Source organism: Scleropages formosus, chromosome 24 (assembly GCF_900964775.1).
Source record: "Scleropages formosus chromosome 24, fSclFor1.1, whole genome shotgun sequence".
NCBI lineage: Eukaryota > Metazoa > Chordata > Actinopteri > Osteoglossiformes > Osteoglossidae > Scleropages > Scleropages formosus.
The window spans coordinates 6,961,491-6,980,245 of record NC_041829.1 but is presented as its reverse complement, the minus strand read 5'-3'; the positions used below and the strand labels follow the sequence as shown (position 1 = coordinate 6,980,245).

At 45.3% G+C, this 18,755-nt stretch overlaps 2 protein-coding genes across 7 annotated transcripts in view; both read right to left on the bottom strand.

Moving 5' to 3' along the window:
• Positions 1 to 8,175, bottom strand: part of LOC108936513 (protein piccolo-like) — a 93,003-nt gene extending 84,828 nt beyond the window's left edge. For 5 of the 6 annotated variants that reach the window (XM_018755907.2, XM_018755910.2, XM_018755911.2 and 2 more), the window contains exon 1: positions 2,175 to 2,555. In XM_018755907.2, coding sequence (XP_018611423.2) covers positions 2,175 to 2,371 — 197 coding nt within the window. In that variant the 5' untranslated portion in view covers positions 2,372 to 2,555. Of the gene's footprint in view, positions 1 to 2,174; positions 2,556 to 7,880 lie in introns of those variants that run through there. The other variant, XM_018755912.2, reaches the window with a different exon arrangement.
• Positions 8,176 to 16,414: 8,239 nt separating this feature from the next.
• LOC108936518 (semaphorin-3E-like) overlaps positions 16,415 to 18,755 on the bottom strand; it is a 37,851-nt gene continuing 35,510 nt past the window's right edge. The window contains exon 18 of the mRNA XM_018755926.2: positions 16,415 to 18,442. Coding sequence (XP_018611442.2) covers positions 17,966 to 18,442 — 477 coding nt within the window. The 3' untranslated portion in view covers positions 16,415 to 17,965. The remainder of the gene's footprint in view (positions 18,443 to 18,755) is intronic.

Sequence of the window (18,755 nt, the reverse complement as noted above, 5' to 3'; positions counted from 1 at the left end):
CATTTTCACATAAACGTCACTCTTTAACTGAGTATTGAAGTCAGAGAATGCACAGCGAGTGAAATTCCCAGTGACAGCTTAGCTTATTTATATACAGCAGAGACTCCACTATGGACAGCCCAGAGCAAGAATCAACCCCTGATTTCCCATGCAAATGGTCGTGATTTTTACTGCATCACTAAAATGCAAAGGCATCTTAGCAAAGCTGTTCATGACCACAACATTCCCCCATGTGCCTCCACATTGATCTTACATCAGATTACAGACAACTGCTATGGTGAAGGGTGTTTCACACAGAACAGTCTTTTTGCTTCTTGCTGTTCCTGTACAGCATTTAAAACATGGGTCCACAGACCACCTGTAGTGCCAATTTAGCTAGTCCACCAGGTGCAGCCCATGGTAACAATCAGACCTTGATCTCCAGTATGAAGGGCACAAAGCTGAACGACATTGCCTAGAAGCCAAGGTCTCAAAAGCAAGGCACCCAAGACCACTACAACACACTCCCTACACATACATGACAAACAGACATGACGCGTAGTAAGATCAATAAGCATAAAGGTTGAATTTAAGAATGGTATCTAAAGTTATTACTTGTTTGTGGGAGGAGACCAGTGGCATTAGATGAAACCATTTTATTAAGTAGAGATGATACATCATCAACAGCATAACTGAAAAACCATCATGTGTTTTAACAGTATTTCTTTCGCTGTTCTCTGGTTAAAGTTCTGTATTTATAAACTGTGTGTGAACTCGAGTATTTATTTTAACAAATAAGGTTTTTGCAGAACCTCAGAGTGGGTATTCACATTATTTAAACATTTATATTTCAATCATGCACTAAAAGCCCAGTGTTGATCAACTCAGAAAAAATATGGCAAGGAGTCAGCATATTTTTTCCCCTCTATTTTCATATCACTCCAGCGTTATCATTTCAGGCTATAGGTTATGAGAATATCTTATTTTGGTCTTCCATTAACTTCTGCCCTGCCATGCATACACAAAGAGTTTACGTCAAATGTCCATTTCAGCACCTTGGACAGGGACCTGAAGTCTGAAAAGTGTTATTGATTTACATGATGCACTTTCTCCAGCCAGACAAGCTACTTAATGTCTTCTTTTTCCAAGTAACATGATACGCACAGTCCAAAGCAACAGCAAGAATTCAGAGAAGGCAATGCCATTTCAATTCTGGTTTCAAAAATAGATACATGCTGTATGTATCCCACTTACACTTGACCGCTTTAAATATACAAGGGATAGTGACATTTCACTGCGGGAGAAAATAATAATGATTTTCCAAATGGATCTTAAGTTGTACACGTCCTACCTTTCCTTTTTTTTTTTTTTTTTCAATGTCTTTTGGTTTTTTTTTTTATTTGGATCACGGATATTTTAGCCGACTTTATTTTGAGGTCTAAGCTCAATTTCTGCGTCGCGCCAATAAACAAACAAGAAGAAAAAAAAATGGAAGGCACCTAACGGAGAGCCTGAGGAACCTAATAAACGCCACAATCTCTCGGCATCCTTCAAGCGCTGGAAATGTGTGTATGTGTGTGTGTTTTCTGAATGCCGATTCTCTGTTTAAAAAAAAAAAAAAAGGGAAAAAAAAAGAAAAAAAATCACTGGACGGTAGTATTTCCCAGCATCCAGTTCGATTCCTTGTACACACACTGGAGGTCGGATGAACACCTATTTCTTACAAGAAATCAAGGAAAAAAAACGGCTTGGCATCAATGTAACGACAATATAGTTATTTTCTATTCACGCCACTGACATGTTGCAAAGATGAACACGGATCTACAGTCTGGAATTACACAGAGAGGAAAAAAAAAGGAAGGCTGATCGGAGAAATTCGACTGATTATCTTCCTTAGGGGTAGAAGGCAGAGGATGTTTCTCAGTAAGAAGCACCGCGGATGCTGAGGAGAATATTATAGGAGGACCCTTAGAACTGATCGGAAATAAATGAGCGAATAAATGAAAAGCCGGTGAACAACGACGGGCCGTTTCTCGCGTCTCTCGGTGGTGTCACGCTATTTCCCGTACGTTACCGAGCGCGTGCACCGCCGCGCGGTGTGGAGCGAAAAGGGTGTGTGAGCATCGCCATCCTCCTGCACTGGGGGAGGAGGAGGAGGAGATGGAGGAGATGGAGGAGGAGGAAGGGGATCGTACTGCCTGGGAGCCGGAGCGTCCTCCCCCGGCTGCGCCCTGGACATCACGGCGGCGATCTGCCTCCTCTCCTCGGCGCTCAGCTTGCTCAGGTCCGCCTCCATCCCGCCGGGGATGTGGATGAACCCCCCCTGGCCGTCGGGCAGCCCGGAGAGACCCCCGTCCCCGCCCTCGCCCTCCAGACTCGCTTCGTTGCCCATCGCCGCTCCCGCGCACCTCCGTTAGAAATAAGGCGAGAAGAACAAGAAGCCCGAAGGCGCCTGTTCGTTCCGCGCTCCCCCGGCCTCGCAGTCCTGCTCCGCCGCTCGCTGCTCCCTTCGCATCCCGCGGTTATCCCTCCATCTTGTGCTGTGGATGGAGGATGCGGGGCTGCGGGTGCACGGCTCGTCCCGCCCCCCTCCCCCCCAGCCCGCGCGCGCTCCGCCGCCGACGCGCATGTCCCGCTCCTGACAGGTGATCAGCGCGCATCACGGCACCGACGCGGGATTTAAAGGGACCCGCCGCCATGTGCTGCGCGCGACGTGCGCGACCCTCTCCTCCGTCCACTTCGGAGAGTCGTGGGGAAAACAGAGCACCTTTCTGAGCGCCGAGGAAAGAGGAGATGTTTAAAGATAGTGTGCACCTCTCGTTTTTAACTTAAAAAGGGCCTTAACTCCACTGGGACATAGACAGGATTGTTGCTGACCTTTGCACCTTTTGTCCAAGGCAAACTGCACTGTTACTGTGTATATAATCCGTTTTTCAACCGTTTACCTATTTATTCAGCACAGCATTCTAAGTGTATTAATTCAGCTTAAGTGCATTGCTTGCGGGTAGTGGGATTCAAACCAGTGACCTTCAGGATGCAAGACAGCAGGCCAAACCAATGCAATACATTACGTATTATGGTTGCTACCAGGACGCTGTTTTATACGCCACCTCCAACATATTGTTTTCATGCATGTGCACTTTCTGCAAAGGAGCCTTTCTCAAGGTCAGCTGTCCCCCTGGTCCGGTGAAGCCGCCGCCCCCGGCCGACCTTGAGGTTCACAGCAGGCGGAGACGGAACGTGACATATCGGTTCTCGGTAGAAACACTGACACATGCTCTTCCCCCTGGCTTTCCAGGGCATGGTGACTGTCAGATGATCCCGGACAATCCAGTAAATCCAGTGGTCGAACCAGAGATGCCCTACTGGAAGAGTCTGTGATGATTTTCTTCTAGAAATCACTCCGTATGTCCCAATATTACAGATGCACCCAAATCAAAGTAAACGTCCACACTATTGATCAATATGTAAGAGCTATTCCAATAAATGTAAAAAAAAAAAAAGTCACCATCCTCCTTTTACCTTTTAAAATAAATATTAGTGTGTATAATACACATAACTGACATCATAACTGTCACAACCACGCATGCACCTCAACCAGCAGCACCTGACTCTGATTAGGCACCTGTCCGCACTCAGCTGTATAAAAAAAAAAAAAAAAAGAAAAGAATCCCCAGCCCCTTCCCAGTTGCGAATCTCTTTGAAACAACCGTCCATCCTGCGGTCACAACCCTTCCACAACAGCCTACCTGTTCTCCTCCGTGTACCTCCCTCCTTGTTCCCTCGCCCATCTCCTTATCCCTGTTCCTGTCTCTTACGGCATGGTACCTCGCAACGCCTTCATCGACCACGTCTTCGGATTCTCCGCTCGTGCCACGTTTGTGCCTCAGATTCAGCACGCTTGTCCCAGACTACAAGTATTGCCTTGTCCCCAGTACCTTTGCAATAAACAATCTCGCGACTGGGCCCGCACCCGGGTCTCTGGTCTGCTCTGTGCAGCAATGACCTTCAAGCATTCACTCTGTCATGTCAGTTTGTTTACAGTCAGAGAATGATTAATTTTGCTTGGTGTAATTAATACCGCACGTACACAATCAACATACACGATGTGTCCGTTAGACCTTGCTGTAGCAAGGAGTGGTGGACGGATGAATCTGAAGCCATGAGAAAAGAAAGACGAAAAACTTGGAAAGGCAAAACATAAATTGTTGATTATGCTTTAAAGCAAAAAGACCAGAAGCAACGCAGGTCTTTCCCCTCAGTAAGAAGGTATAATTCCACCCCAGGGCAGACAGTCTATTAAGACTTATCATTTCATTAACATCTGTAACATTTCAGCTCCTGTCCGGTACATTACATTCTATTTTTTCTTATTGTTTGCATTTGTCAAAAACATCTGGGACAAATTCAAACCCTCGGCCATTACGCCACCCAGCAGTCATTCGAGACCGGAGCACCAGGGACTGGCGGCTGGGAGCGTTTGGCACATCGTAGCGCACAAAGACGCGTCAAGGACAAAATGGTTTCAACACGGCTGAACTCTGCCTCTCCCCACATGGACGACGGCTGCAGCGCCTGGATATGTCTCTGCCGTCCCCCCCCCTTCCCCTTTAGCCCACTGAGCGATTTCCAGACACTACCTGACCTTGGGGAACCGGACAGGGAATCTCAGCAGCTCTCTGTCCAATTAGCCGAATTAGTGAAGCTACATCTCTCTGCGGTTGTCCCCAAATAACTATTTACTCCTCTGACTGCTTGAAAAGTTTCTGTGCATAGCAGATATGTGAAAATACACACATTGTCTGAAAGGGGGGGTGTGGTGGCGGCGCAGTGGGTTGGTCCTTGTCCTGCTCTTTGGTGGGTTTGGGGTTCGAGTCCCACTTGGGGTGCTTTGTGACGGACTGGCGTCCCGTCCCGGGTGTGTCCCCTCCCCCTCCGGCCTTCCGCCCTGTCTTGCCAGGTTAGGCTCTGGCTCCCCGCGACCCTGTGTGGGACAAGCGGTTTGGACGATGACATGACACTGTCTGAAACCACTTGTCCCAAGCAGGGTTGCAGCAAGCTGGAGCCTAACCTGGCAACACAGGGTGCAAGGCCGGAGGGGACGCACCCAGGATGGGACGCCAGGCCATCACAAGGCACCCCAAGTGGGATTTGAACCCCAGACCCACCAGAGAGCAGGCCCCGGCCAAACCCGCTGCGCCACCGCACCCCCGTGCCCCGTCTATGTGTAAATACCGATGGCAAAATGACAGCACATCCTAAATTACTTCTTAAGCACTGAAATGTATTTTTACCTGACCATATTTTATTACATTAAAAATATACATGTTATCCAATGTTTTTTTCCAAATGTGGGCAGCAGATAGCATGGAAATTAGAGCTACCATCTGTGGAGTCAAAGGTTATAGTTTTTGAATCCTACCACCTTCTGGAGTACCTTTAATCAAGGTACTTAGCTTGAATTGATACAGTAAAAACTACTCCACTGTACAAATAGGTAAATAATTTTGAGTAGCTTAACATTGTGAGTCGCATCGGAAAAAAGTGCCGGCAAAATGAATAAATGTCAATTCACAGAAAATTCCAAATGAGCCCATTTTTGTGAATCGACTTCTGCAGAGACTGAATTTATTCTTTTTTTTCCCCCCTTCCTTCACAGAGACTCAGTTCTCCATAGAAACACACCATGTGGGCTGATTTTATGTAAAGGCTCCTAACAGCTATTAAAAAAAGAAAAAAACATGTTGGCATGCTTTTATTCTGGGAAAAAAAAAAAAAAAAAAGCCATGCATTTCTGAGGTTCAGCCCATGAAGAAGTGCATCCATGTAGCTACAACAGCGGAGGCCTTCTTTGAAACTGCCCTCAGGACATTGAGACACCTTCATTATGATGCCCAGCACACACCTGCAACACTCCAGCAGGAGCTGCCTTCGCCTCTTTAGCATCACTTTAATGATCTTCCTGCAACAAGTGGACCGTGGAGTCTCCCTGCTAACAAGGAATGGCTTCCCCCCCTTTGAGAAGAGCCCCTTTGGGTTCTCAAGACAGCCTCTTACTGGAGTTCACCGCTCCAAAGTACACATCCCAGCAGACCTGATGAGCCAAGATCACATCAAGGCCAAAACTTTGCAATCAAAGAGTATATAAACATGTAGCTACAGTCTCCCTGTGACCCGTTCGCATTTACACACGTAAGAAACTACAGCACGGTGTCGTTCTTAGTCGCCTTCTGGCATGTTCTTCAAAAATGAAGGTGAATGTTGTTGTCCTCAACTAAGAGGATTAAAGATGGCAGGAGCTTTGTTTTGGTTGCATCTCCTCGAAACGTTCAGCCACGGACGGAGCCAGATCACGGTTCCGCCTGGGCGTGATCTACGTAAACAAACCGCACTAAGCTCCCGTTCAGCTGCGAAGGGCCTGGAGCTCTTGGCTGACGGCCGCTTTCAGAAACGGCGCCCCCACCGGCAGAAATGAGTATCGCCGCACCCGTGTTAAACCCCTTCATGTGGCTGGGGGGAGATAAGGCTTTGACGGGCCGTGCAATCATCAGTGGAGCACCTGTAACAGCAAAGTGCAGAATCCTTCCCCCCCCCCCGACCCCAAGCGGATGGAACGACTCGGGAGGCGTGGCCTTCCATTGCATCATACCTGTTGTGAGGCCGGCGTGAGATCTGGAGCTCTCCCCGGCCTGACAGATTGTGTTTGGAGCCTCACGGACTTTCATCGTCGTGCTCTAAATACGGGGATAAGCACGGCGGCTTTATAGAGGCAGCTCTAATGCACTCGGCTCTTGAGCTGTATTAAAAACCGCAAAAAAAAAAAAAAAAAAAAAAAAAGAGAGAAAACTTTCTCTACTGAAAACACTACAGATCAGAAGTGGCCTCTTGTTCTAGAGCTGATTCTGCTGTGACATAACCCACAGTGATATTTGGACATTCCACATTATCATATCACACAGTCTTTATAATGACAGCTGCATGAAAAAGCTGCACAGTTTGAAAGCCCAGGAAACGGCTCATTTTAACGCTAAACCGTTGTGGTTTGTCATACATTAACAATACGTTGGTCCTAATAAGCAACTTGGACGTCTTTCCTTATATTTGTCACACCTCCGCCGGTTCCATTTCGAGGACATTCTGGACACGTAAGTCGCTTCGCTGGTGAAACACCCAACTGGAGCGACAGCACCGCACCCCCGTTGGGTCCAGCTGAGCGTACAGACTGCACCGCCTTCTTACCCCACCGAGCAGAGAGCATCAAGAACAGTCTCTCACTCATACACACTCCTACACACACAAGAAGAAGCGGTGCCCCCCCCCCCTCCCCGCCAACCTATTAATCGGTTATCCACCAAAACTTTTCGCTTTTCATCAATATCCTACATTCCTGTGGCACACATTTACAGTAACTGCCAGCGCCAGCGCTTGAGAAAACCTCCTGTGGAATTTAACTCGGAGAAACGCGACTGTTCTTTGCCTTGGCTCTCTGCGGAGTGCGGTGTGTGAATGTAATGAATACAGTAACTTGATCAAACCCGCTGTGCTGGCTTCATTAATTTTAAATATGCTCCCGAATAGGGAAAACTGTGCACGGGGAGCTTCAGTACAGGAAATAATTTCACCATCAAGCTGCAAATGTGAAAAAGGAAGAAAAAAAAAAAAAAAAGGAATGGAACGAACATAGAAAACTACATATAATTTAATTATTTCCCTGTCTTTTTAAAATCACAGTTGAGTAAACATGCTAGTGCCACACCTGACCATATGCAGGAGGTCGTGACATGCTGTTGAACACTAGAGCATCCCCGGCAGGTAAAATCGAGTACCCACACACCCACACACACACACACACACCTGGAATACCCCAGCAAATGGTTTTAACGCGAACCAGAGGTACATACCTTCACTTTGTCTCCAGAAGACTCTTCTTCCAATTTCACACACTCCAAATCCAGTGTAAATAGGTTCCACTCTCTGCCCTCGCCTACAAACCAATGTTTAATTTGTGCTGTATTAGTGGCTCACATCCTGTACATCCTTATTAGAAGCCTGCAGGTCTAATACAGCCTTTAACGCGTATTTTCCTGACCAGTGACCAGTGATAACTGCTGAACTAAAAATACCCTTAAAGAGACAGTGCCTCTCAGCCGCCCCCCCATGTACTCCCAGGAGAATCCTCCTAATACAAGCCACCCCTAAGCCTCTTTTCACAGACTGACGAATCAAGTGCCAGCAAAAAAAAAAAAAAGAAAAATCTGGGAGGCGGGGGTCTGCAATACAACCGGATGCACACGCCTGGGGAGAGCTACCACTCAGAAATTACAGATCTTTTTTTTTTGGATCAGCATTTTTGTATTATCAGAAAACGTGTACTGGTCATATATGACATAACCCTCTACAGCATATTGGCACTAGAAAGAACTATTGCACAGTTCAGTTATATAATTCTATTGTTCTGAAAAATAAATTTCACACATATGGAGAAAACTGAACAAATGAATATAAATGTATGAGAAATCACAACCATTTGTACAGTGCTGACATTTAAATAATGAATATGAACTCATCTACTTGTATTACAATAGGAATATGTGCTATATACTAGGGGAATTTTACTTTATTTCATAATACATTTATTCATGTATTACTTTTAGCTTTGAGAGTTTTCTTCTGTTCATCTGTATGACAGTGTTTAAATCTTGCACTGTTGTGTGATCTGAGATTAACAAAGCACAGGAGGATCAGCGCTGTATTAATTTTATATTTATTTTATTCACAGATCTATATATTGACTACCAAGACTGTAAATGATATATTGAACCTTGACACTAAAATGCTGTCCTGAAGCAACATGAATCAGATTCTGGGATTTGCTGTGATACTTATTAGTCATCACTACCACCATCTGTCAGACTTCTGAGCCCCTTGAGGGAAATGAAGACAAATACTGTATATGATTTTTTTTTTTTTAAATGAAGAGAACATTTTATCTGGTTTGGGAGGAAATCTCACCTAATCAAAGGAAACTTCTGGGTTTTGTTATCAAAATCAATTTCCCATAAACTGGAGACACTTTCTGAGGACGACATTTAATGGGCAGCAGAAATCTTGTTAAAACGCTGGAAAGGATGTGTAAGATGCTCACCAGGTGACTGGAGGAGGACGGGTTCAAGAGCACAACTCCAGCCTGCTTTTGCATCAAAGGCATCGCAGATTTTTGAGCAGTATTATACATTATGACAACAGACTCGTCATGTTTTTTTTTTTTTTTTACCCTCCTACCTTCGTAGACACAGCAGGGGGAGGAAAGGGGATGTTTTTCCCTGCAGGGTTCAAACACGCTTAATGTGTCTCACAAATATCTGTGCATCACACCATTGAATACTTTCGATTCGATTTTTGGTCCCTCCATCACTTGACAGCAACGAACACCCTAACGATGCTGAAATATTTAGAAAGCACAGAATATTCAAAATGCCCCCATGTTGAATGCATAAGAGGAAATGGCTGTTTTTTTCTTCTGACTGAACTTCCACCCTGATGCAGAAGACAGGTGTGCAGTTAAGGTTTACCACAGTAAGAGAGGGAGCCTTCCTGATCAGATCTCTGCTGCGATCTCAGAGTCATACAGTCGCAGCACCAGAGAGCTTCATCCTCTCTGATCAATTGTCACACAGTCAACCCACTACCCTAACCCAAGGAAACGGCACTGTCGTAAAATAGCGTACAGACCAAATCTGACAAATTCTATGGAGTGCTCTGGTTTCCTCCCACAGTCAAAGACCTGTGCTACCAATTAATTTGTAAATGTAAATCACCCCTAGCATGTGAATGTGTGTATGTGGCTAACCTGTAATGGACTGCTGTCTCATGAAGTGTACCGCTGACTATCCTTATACTCTACCTGTGTATCTGGGATAGGCTCCAGACCACTGCAATCCTCACTTGGAGAAGCAGTTGCTTCCCTCAGCAAGTGAATATTAAAACCGCCTGAAATAGATGTTCCCCCAACAAATCAAACATTTTGTTTTTCTCTCTTCCGTTACTAACTGGCCACTTCATCACGCTATTTAAAAACTTAGTATATCAGTGTTGACTGGGTCTCATATCTTTATTCACGTAATATTTTTAGACTGTATGTTCCTGTTATGTGTTGGTCAGTAATTTGTTCATTTGTTTTATCTTAAGGTGCTTTGAATGCACCTTTTTGATAAAGCTCTATATAAGAATAAATTCATATTGTGTTACAAAGTTCTTTATTACATTGTGTCTCAAAAGAAAATATTTCATTAAAATTGAAGCCTTTAGAAAACAGGTAAAAGACTTTTCTCACTTTGTGTGTGCGCTTGCAACCGTTGCTTCACACTCCACCTGTGCATAGCTATAGTAATGGTACTCCAAGGTTAAAATAAGTAAAAGGGAGCATTTAAAATCTGGAGAAAACACACACTGTGCTCCGTGCCCGCTGAAGAAAAGGAGACTTTCAATAGCAACGAGCCTTTAACTGAAGAAGGGGGGGGAGAAAAAAAAAAAAAAAAAAAAAAAAAAACTCACCAGTGAAGCACTTTTTTGAAAAAACAACCACGTTGTTTAAAACAAGTTTTTTTTTTTTTTTTTTTTTTTTTTTTGGAAGAAAAGCACAGCTCTGCACTGCATTTTATATGAAGGACTGATCCAGGCCATATTTCTTGATCACTCTCTTAGTGTAGGTCAGCAGTAACATCTAGCCGACATCTTCTATAATTTAAAAGATGTAAAACAAGACCAGTTGAAGATCAGAACTATTTTGAATTTTTAATCATCGGGAATATCAAAGTTCTGTTTGGTACCTCAAACACCCCTTAGGACACTGATCATAAAAGGATTCATGCAAACTCATAACAGTAGTTTAATGGAAAATAAATACACACAGAGTCTGAAACCACTTGTCCCAAGTGGGGTCTTGGCAAATCGGAGCCTAACCTGGCAACACAGGGGGCAAGGCTGGAGGGGGAAGGGACATACCCAGGATGGGATGCCAGTATGTTGCAAGGCACCCCAAGCAGGACTCGAACCCCAGTCCCATCAGAGAGCAGGACCCGGTCAAACCCCCTGTACCATCGCACGCCCTCAAAATAAATACAAAAAAAAGAGCCTATTTATATAGCACTTACATAACTGATCAAGTGGGTAATTCAGATACCAGAAAGCAAGCAAGCTTCATTTGTTTTGTACAGAAACACTGTTAAAAAGGCTCTGGGTACAGATCAAACATCCTTCTGTGACCCACTTGGTGCTCAAACCAAGGAGAACATATAATCAGAAATCCATTAATAAAAAAATTCCCATAGGACTGCAACTCAATCCAATTAAACTGGATTAAAACTAACCAAAAAGGTTTTAGCACATATAAATATTAAAATTAGCTTAAGGGGTTTTACCATCTTCTCTTTTCAACAGGTGCATTCTCTCTCAGAGCAGGCGTTGGCTTGTTAGAAACCTGTGTCCTCCACTTCTCTTCTAAGGGTGAGATCATGGAGGAGCATCTGAGAAGAGCACGCTAATTATTCAGGAAGAAGCGGGCCATAAACGACGGAGGAATCAATTGCTGGTGTGGCTTTTCAGTTTGGGGGAAGTTATTCTTCAGCATCACCTTCACTCGCTCCTTGAAGGCATCAGACTTGGGATCGTCCGAGCGCCACGCTGTACCCTCGGAGACCTCGGGCAACCTCTCCCCCACCAGCAGACTGTAGAGGTGTCCTCTACAGATCCCATGGGCAGAAGCAGATTATGGATCATCTACTTGATATGATATCAACCAGCACTGAAACATCAGCATGGGGAGTGGTCATGGGAAGGTCCAGCAATGGCATATTCTACAGCAAGGGGATGGTTATGTATTATGTTTCGGGCCCTATATCTGAACACTCTTGATTGGTGAAATCTATGACTCATATTTTCATTTCCTGCCAGTTCTAGGGAGTAAAGCAGTAGCACCTTTTCACACCACTGACATCAGATGACCCCCCCCAGCAGCACCGCATGAAACCCATTGTTTTGCTCTTAATTTCTAGAAGTATGGCACTACCGTCTTTCAGCAGACCCACACTGCACTTGCAACCTCAACTCTTTGCCCCAGTGCAAGGCTCTTAAGTATTTCCTTTACTCTCACATCTGCTGGTGGAGCCAAAGGGTGAAAATACCAAACGAACCCAAAGTGACTGCAGGCTGAGAACTCAGCTGAAACGCATTATTAAATCAGCCTGTCAAGTCCAACGAATGAAGGCACCTTGAGAGCAGCAGGTTATCCGGCGTCGTGTTCCGATGGATTTCAACGGGCCTCGTTAAACAGAACTGCCTTCGTTAATGACACTCCTGTGTCCGACACCGAAAATGGACATTTCATCGATATTTGGAAGTAGAGAGACAAACCGGACACTCTTATGAAGACATTTCACAATAAGCACATGCTGAGGTCCTGCCACAATCATAGCCATTCTTGCACAAAATTACATATCATGACCCCATGACTATCATTTATTCCCTTTACTGCAACACAGTGGGCTAATTTGTTGTAATAACTTGTTTCAACATCCCAGCCATGTATTCGCAGTAAGTGCCGGAGAAGCCAGCCATACAAACACACACTGTGTGAGGGAGCCTTTCGACCTACAGGCCCGGCCACTTGCAGGAGGTGCGACCGATATGAGAAAGCGACCCTCGGAGACTCACGGGAGGCTCAGCAGGCAATTCAGCCCCACAAAGCCTTCAACGGCACACCCGATACGGAGTGACCGACCATTCACGGGCTCCCGCGCACACATCTGTGTTTTCTATTATGTGGGTCTTGTCAGGCCCCGCTTGTAATTTACACTCGTACGATGGGCTCGAACCTTGAGTGCCAGAGTGAAAGTCGTATTGGCGGCGGCGAACAAGGCGGTGCGCTCCAGGCGTATCCATCGATGGATGAAAAACGTTTATTTCACAGCTAGACACCCTTATCATGCACTCTTTCTGCAGTTCTTCGTTTATTACTTTCTCCGTTGCTGCATATGAAGCGATGCGGTGTTTAAAAACAGGCGGCACAGTGGCATAGCGAGCAGTGTTGGTGTCTTACTGTACCTGGATGGCGTGAGAAGACATGGGTTCGAGCCCTGCTCAGTCTGTGTGGAGTTTGCATATTTCCCCGTCTCTGCGAGGGTTTCCTCGGGGTGCTCTGGTTTCCTCCCACAGTCCAAAGACATGCTGTTCAGGCTCCCCATCATGTGTGAGTGACAGAGAGAGTGTCTGTGTTCCACTGATGTATGGATGAGTGACCCAGTGTAAGTAGTGTATCCGGCAGTGTAAGTCACCCTGGTGAATAAGGTGTGTGGGCTGATAACACTACATAGAGTTCACTGGAAATTGCTTTGGAGAAAAGCGTTTGCTAAATAAATACATGTAAATGTAAAAGAAAAAACAAACGGCATCACAGCAAGGAATTTAAGTGACTGATACCCACCCCCTTTCCCCCCCTCTTTGTACATTTTACGAAAATGAAGGGAGCACCAGCAAAAGGCTCCTGACGACAGTGTCTCTTCATCTCTATTTTGCTTTTTGAGGCTCTTCCAAACCGGAGCAGTCAGTGTCACACGTGCGGCACTGCCATATGTCACGGCCCAGTGGCCGCACACCATGGAGAATCCCCCCTCCCGCGTGAGATTTTGTGACATCACCAGCCCCCACCCCCACCCCCACTCGTTCCTTTGATCCGCCGCGTTATTCATTTTTACCCTCAGGGAGCAGAAGCTACACAATACGCACTGCAAACGACAGCCTGTAAATGTAAACAAGTGTTTATCTGCCTCCAGAGTTGAGGGGAAAAGCATCGCGGCCGAGTACAAAGCTTTGCGTCGACACCGGCGATGCGCACAGAGGTCCACGTGACGGCCGACACGGCAGCTGCAGAGGACGAGGGTGTGTTCTCCTCGCGCCCGTGGAGTGGGAGCTTCTAGAAAAGAAGAATCCGGAATCCCTCATCTGTGAGAGGGACTCGTGTGGGACCGGCGCAAACCGCCTCCCCTTCGGAGCCCGCGTCCACTCGAAGGAATGAGTCTCGGTGGGGCCCTGCAAGAGGTCCGGCCGAGGGACACGGGGAGGCAGGACTTGTCATCATGCAGACGATGACTAAATGTGTCAAGAGGAGTGCGAAGCACCACACACACACTTTGTGCTTTGCTTGTGTCTCAAGGACGCTGAATCGCACACGCACACTTACGAAGCGCTCGGAGGGCGGCGGCGTTGGCGCCGGAAATGGAAGAACAAGGTTATGGTAACATATTGTATGCCACCTAGTTATAAGATGAGGCACCAGGTGGCGCAGCGGTTAAAGATTCCCCCGTCGGAGCTGAAAGACTCTGGTTTAAATCCCACCTGCTGTGCAACCCTTGACTGAGGTACTGACCCTGAATCGATACAGTAAGAATTACCCAGCTGTATAAGTGGGTAAATAAATGTAAGTGGCTTAAAAGTGTAAGTTGCCTTAAAAAAAAAAAAAAAAAAGAAGAAAAAAAATTGGCTAAATGAATAATTGCGATCGTGCGATTTTTCCATCCCGTTAGAGCCGCTCAGCTGGATAGAACAACTGATTGGGACAATTACTAAATGCTCATAAATTTAGAGGGCCTATAGCCATATTGACATTCTCGCATTTCGATAGTCCTTTGTAAACACGCAAATCCATAAATTTGTATGTTTATGGGCTTATTTGACACACAGTGTGTTATTTTCAGTACACGGAGCAAATATGTCGCTAGAACATGGAGCCAACGAGTCTTTTCATTTTGCTCGCCTGCTGGCTATGGCTTCCCAGAGATAAAGAAAACAGTGTTATCTGCCTGCCAGATTGAGGTCTATATTGACAAAGTATTATAAATGCTTAAATATTAAACACTCCTTCCCCTGGCCATTATGGTAGAGACACAAACAAAGTCAAGGTCCACATATGTGGGGAAAGATCCACATTGGTACCGGACACTGGGTTTCATCTCAACAGCGGGATAAAACTGCTCTTCATTTCTTAGCCAGTCCTTAGGATTTGGTTCATTCAACGGGTCTGATTCTTGTCTAATGAACATTCCACCCAATTTGATTATGAAGAAGTGACATTTACGTTTATTCATGTAGCTGACGCTTTTCTCCAAAGCAACTTACAACGTTAAGGTGGTCACAATTATTTACTCATTTATACACCTGGGTAATTTGTTTTTTTTTTACTGGTACTGTTAAGGGTCGGTACCTTGCTCAAGGGGTACTACAGCCGGAGGCGGAGATCCAACCTGCGACCTTTGCATCCAAAAGCAGCGGCTCTAAAACCACGACACTACCAGTTGCCGTAAAGGAAAAGGTGCGAAATGAACGATTCGGTCCCACGACATTCCGATTTTCCAACATGAGCTCTGCAGAAGCGGTTAAAAAAAAGTCCTCCGGAGGCCACTGGGATTGTGCAGATTTCATTTGCCAGATACCAGCTGGCTTTTGTGGGAAATTATCATTCATGGAACTATTTTCATATCACAGTTGAAGAAAGAGAAGAAAAAACACGCGGGGTACGGAAGATTTATATAAAATGGACCCGCAAACCCTTACAATAAAGCGCTTTTGTTGTGCTTCAGTGTAGAGCTTCTCTAAAACCATAAATTTGACTTTGAAGTGTCACTTTAAATATATTTTGAATTATCTGAAGTGGCTGATGATCGGAGGCCCAGACCAGACATGTTTCTTGTTTACAGGAATATGTAGCCTATTTTGGTTAGGCAGAAATCCTGCAGTAAGCATTTTGATGTACATCATATCTGAATAGGAATGCATTGTTACAGTTAAAACAATGACGGGCTCAGCAAGTTCAACGTCGTCGTGTTCGCAGTATCAAATGTAACCACCGCAATGCATTATATAACTCTCATGACACTAAGTAATTGCACGCCTGTCATCTAGGCTTCTGCAACGCGTAATGTCAAAGATGACCGGAGGCCGCGGGAAGCCGGCGTCCTGATGCTCGCCTCATTACTGACCGATGTAGGGCCGACGTGGGATCCACGGGGCCATCTCCAAGGAGCAGCGGCAAATGATGCAAGTGCGTGCGATTAGCACGGGCTATTAGTGGAAGCAATTATTACGCACAATTAGCATCGGGACGGTGACATTTTGGCCAAAATTAGGGAGGCTATAGTGCATTAGTGTACTCAAGTTCTTACCAGCAGTCCAGATTTACCCAGGTGGAGGGGTGCAACTTGTTAGGTACTGGGGGGGAAACCAAAAAAATATTAGGAATAGTACTCAGATGAGTCGTGCCCAAACACTGCATAGTTGTCACGTTGTGGGTCTTAATGGTGGAGTCGAAGATGGTTGATTCCAGGGTGGGAATATTTTTTAATTTATTTCATTATCCAAGACTTTCTCCAAAGAAACATACAGTTTTAAGCTACTTACACAGATTTACCTGTTTATACAGCTGGGAAATTTCTGCCGTATCAGTTTGGGGTTAGTACCGTGCTTAAAGATACTACAGGAGGAGGTGGGATTCAAGCCCGGGTCCTTTGAGTACAAGGTGGCGGCTCTAACCACGACGCCACCTGCTGCATAATGCATGGTCACAAGCAACATAGAAAAACTATACAGAGCATTAAAAAGCTGAGCTAAAACAAAATTTTAAGAAGTTATGAAAGCTTAAAGAGAAGTAGAAAAATTTAAGAATACAATGCAACTTCTATAACAATTTCTGCAACCCCAAATATATTCGATATCTGGTTTATGGACATCTGCTCAGCGAAATGAACCATGCAGTTTACGATGAGGAATAACAAATAATGGCCTATTGGATAATTCCATTTAGGATCACGCTAACTCTTCTGTTCAGAAATTTTAGTTTCGCCATTATATTGTATTAATTAATATTTTTACGTACTTTGGGTTAAAAAAAAATGGGTGGCATTTTGATGCTCTGGGGACTCGCTATAATTTTGCTCGTTTGAAATAATGAAAATATGACGTCTACTTACATCCGACATCTGCGGAATAAATTGTGTTTCTTGAGCAAGTATTAAATGTACCTGATTTCATCAACACACAGATATATAAACAGTATGCAAAAATAGGAAAAAAAATGTTTTCACATATAATTTTATATTAGAGAAATGTTCTTATTGCTCAGCTATGAGCCTCCATACCTCTCCTTTTTCAATATCCAATTACATAGTCAAGACAGCTATATACTGTGCAAAACTGATTAATTTTTCTCACATAACTTAAGTAAAGAGCTGATAATGGGGTCAGTCTACAGCTGATCCTTAATGTAACTGTAGAGTATCAGCACTCAGGTTCAAATTTAGCACTAATGACGCTAATTAGTCACTGTTACTGAAAAGGCAAGGATGTAATACACGGCGTTATGTGTGTGACAGTGCGCTAAAGCAGAGAAAAGTGTGCATTTACTGGTCTACACTTCCCAGGTTCGCCCGATGTTTGGAACAGGAAAATTGCAACGGTGCTTCGTTTTCAAGGCTCGCAGCAAAGAGACATCTCACTTTAAATCACAGCTACACACACTCACATGTACACAAGTCATGATCTGTCACCGTAGCAGAAACACAGAAAACAAAAATCAAGAACCTTTAAATAACATTCCAGAAGATTATGCATTCAGACGACAGTACATTTCCCAGTTTACTTTCTGAGGGCACACCTACACCACTAATCAGTCATATCATGCTGTGTAAATATAATAATAATTTAAAAATATACATTATACCTGTAAAATGTGTGCGCATACAAAAGGGTGTTTCCTTTTTCTACGCAGCGGTTTTAAACATATACAGCTGGTGTCTCGAAAGCGACGAGTCCATGCGCATACTCAACGGCCTCCCTTCCCTTCCTTATTTACATACATCAGATGTGCCCGGTTCTGTCCGCCTTGTGCGAAAGGTGATGTCACCCGGTGATGGCGATTGTGCTGACGTCGCTGAAAACGTTACCCGGCGGCCACTCGGCCTATCCGCGTGTCCAGGATGTGTCTGGGCGTGCGAGACTGCTCCCCTCGCGCTCTCCCCCGCCTCTCTTGCGGATACTTCCACTTGGATGGCGAGGATTTGAGCTTCTTGCGGCCCCTGTCGGAGCACCACACCCTCTCACAGTACTCCTCCACCTTGTGGAAGTTGGAGTAGCCGATGAGCTGCAGGAACTCCTTATACCAGAGTCGGGAGGTGGAGCCCTGCGGCGCACCGGGGAGGGGGCAGGGGGCCTGCGGAGCTTCGCCTCCGTCCTCGTGCTCGACGTGAATCAGGCCCCAGAGACGCTCCTCCTGCAGCACCTCCAGGGAGAACCTGGAAACGGTGTGAATGAACCCACGCTCTGCCGTCTGGCACAGGTAGGACCCAGCATCACCACGCTGCAGCTGGAGGAAGAGCAGGCCCTGCGGCGTCTGCACCACCCTCTCACCTGTTTCCACCTAGGGGACAGCCAGCGGCGCGCGCGCGCGCGCGCACACACACACACACACACACACACACACACACACACACACACACACACACACACACACACACACACACACACACACAGAACCAGTATTTAGTACCTCCCACTTGTCCTCATGCATCCTTCCCAGTATAAATGGACTTCACTCCGATAGAACACATCTCCTTTCCAAACATTACCCTGACAACCATAAGACCTCAAAACAAATATTCAAAAAAAAAATAAATAAATTAATACCTCCTTTAAGAATTATCTCACTATGGGAAAACAGGACCTTAAATCAG